General features: G+C 38.1%; 1 protein-coding gene across 1 annotated transcript; it reads right to left on the reverse strand.

Moving 5' to 3' along the window:
* Positions 1 to 1,045: 1,045 nt before the first annotated feature.
* LOC132233872 (stabilizer of axonemal microtubules 1-like) lies at positions 1,046 to 1,339 on the reverse strand. Its single transcript, XM_059695096.1, is given in 1 exon segment — positions 1,046 to 1,339. A coding segment is annotated over 1 exon segment (294 nt).
* Positions 1,340 to 1,837: the final 498 nt, after the last annotated feature.

The following is a 1,837-nucleotide window of genomic DNA, read 5'->3' on the forward strand; positions in this document are numbered from 1 at the left end:
CCTAGGTGCCCACTGCTTCACATACTCGAATTAGGCCTCAAGTAAACCATGGTCATCTTTGTTTCCAACCAAGACAGCTGTGTTATCAGAGATTCTAAAGATAAGAATTCCTTGACTTGCTGGACCAAGAGATCATCATTCAAATAATGCTATATAGACCAAAGAAATGTCAGTGTAACAGTCATAAAATTCAGAGCCAAGAGAGGAAAAATTCATGTTAATGAAAAAAAATTGAACCATCTGAAAAGAAAAGATACAAAAAAGTTACCTTATATGTAATACTTTCAACAAGAAAGATTTTTTTAATAAGAAGATACCTGTTAAGACGTTTAATATAGCTGCTAAGCCATGAAAAATACAACCTTCAGAGGAAGCACATACAAGAAAATAAAAGGAGGCTCTCAGGTTCCAAGTTTCCAGCCAAGATCAGTAAGATAAGTACATGAAATATTATGGCTGTGAAATTTTAACCTTTTAACAGTTCAGCTGAAATATCTTGTGCTAGAAAGTGAATGATTCTGGAGCAGAAAACCTTGGGCTTGCAGCTCATGTATTTGTTCCCACCTATGTACAAGGTGTTGTCAGTTCCCTGGGAAACCATTTGCTTTAATTGCCAAATGTTTTCCTGTAGTTCTTTGAGAATATCATCACTACGCATGATTTTCAAGCAGATTTTTTCAAAAATAAAACTGTTCTAAATTCAGTTTTGGTAAAACATACTGCTTTCTAATAAAATTCTTTCAAGACCTCCACCTCACCCTTGTAATTCACAGGTTCTCCTTATTCTTCCAGAACTTTCTATTCATCAACCCAAAGTCAACAGTAAACAAAATGAGTGAAAGAAAAGTGAAAGCATGGACTACATTAGTGCATAAGATACTTCCTAGGATGCTAACCATCAAAATCATAACCTCTAGCTTTCTTCCCACAACTCCATTTCACACAAACTTACCCTCAATTATCTCCTTTTTTTAAGAGTTAAACAACTTTATTAAGACCAGAAGAGTTAGGAGAAAAGGAAGTAAAGCATAGAGTTTCTCAATATTTACTTAAATGTCGGTATTCCTTCCATTTTACCACGGTGTGCTCGAACTTCTTGCTTGGGTTTAAGACTCTGAGGCGGGAGAACATTGCCATATGTAGGATATTTTTCCAAACATTCGGTTGTTGGGCAAAACATGCCAGAATTTCCGTAAATCCTTGTGGTTCTATGTGGACAATGATGTCATCCACAAGTGCAGATCTAACACAGGCACCAGCTCCACATGCTCTCTGCCCACAGGGTCCACTGCATGGCGCCTGGAAGCAGCCATGGCCCTAGTTCCAACGCACCTGCCATCATCGTCCAGGCAACGAGGACTCCAGGGAGACCTCCTCCATAATCTCTTATTCTTGTACCAGTTTCCTCTACAAAACCTATGCTATCAGACCCCAGCCCTTATTTGATTCCTTCATCATTCACTATATAGCAAACAGTGTGAAGATCCATTTTATGTTGGTCTTTAAGTTGAAGAAAATAAATCAAATTTCTGTTGTCCATGCTAAGCATTACTGTTGAGTATAACAGAATTTTCTGTGGGGTGAAAGAAGGTATAGTTGTGTCCAGAAAATTGTTTCTCATCTATTAATCTCTCTGCCTATATCACAGATCTTTTGTTATTATTCAAAAACACATATGTAGCAAAGCTTACCCTCAATATTCTACCCGTCTTCCATGCCTCTTCTTTGAGTTCTACCTTTTCAAGCAGGGTCATATCGCACTAACAGAGAATCAGACAAGAGAAAGCAGGACTTCAGCTCCAAGTGATTCAGGAACACCTCTTCTCCCTGGCAAAAT

Source organism: Myotis daubentonii, chromosome 4 (assembly GCF_963259705.1).
Source record: "Myotis daubentonii chromosome 4, mMyoDau2.1, whole genome shotgun sequence".
NCBI classification, from domain to species: domain Eukaryota; kingdom Metazoa; phylum Chordata; class Mammalia; order Chiroptera; family Vespertilionidae; genus Myotis; species Myotis daubentonii.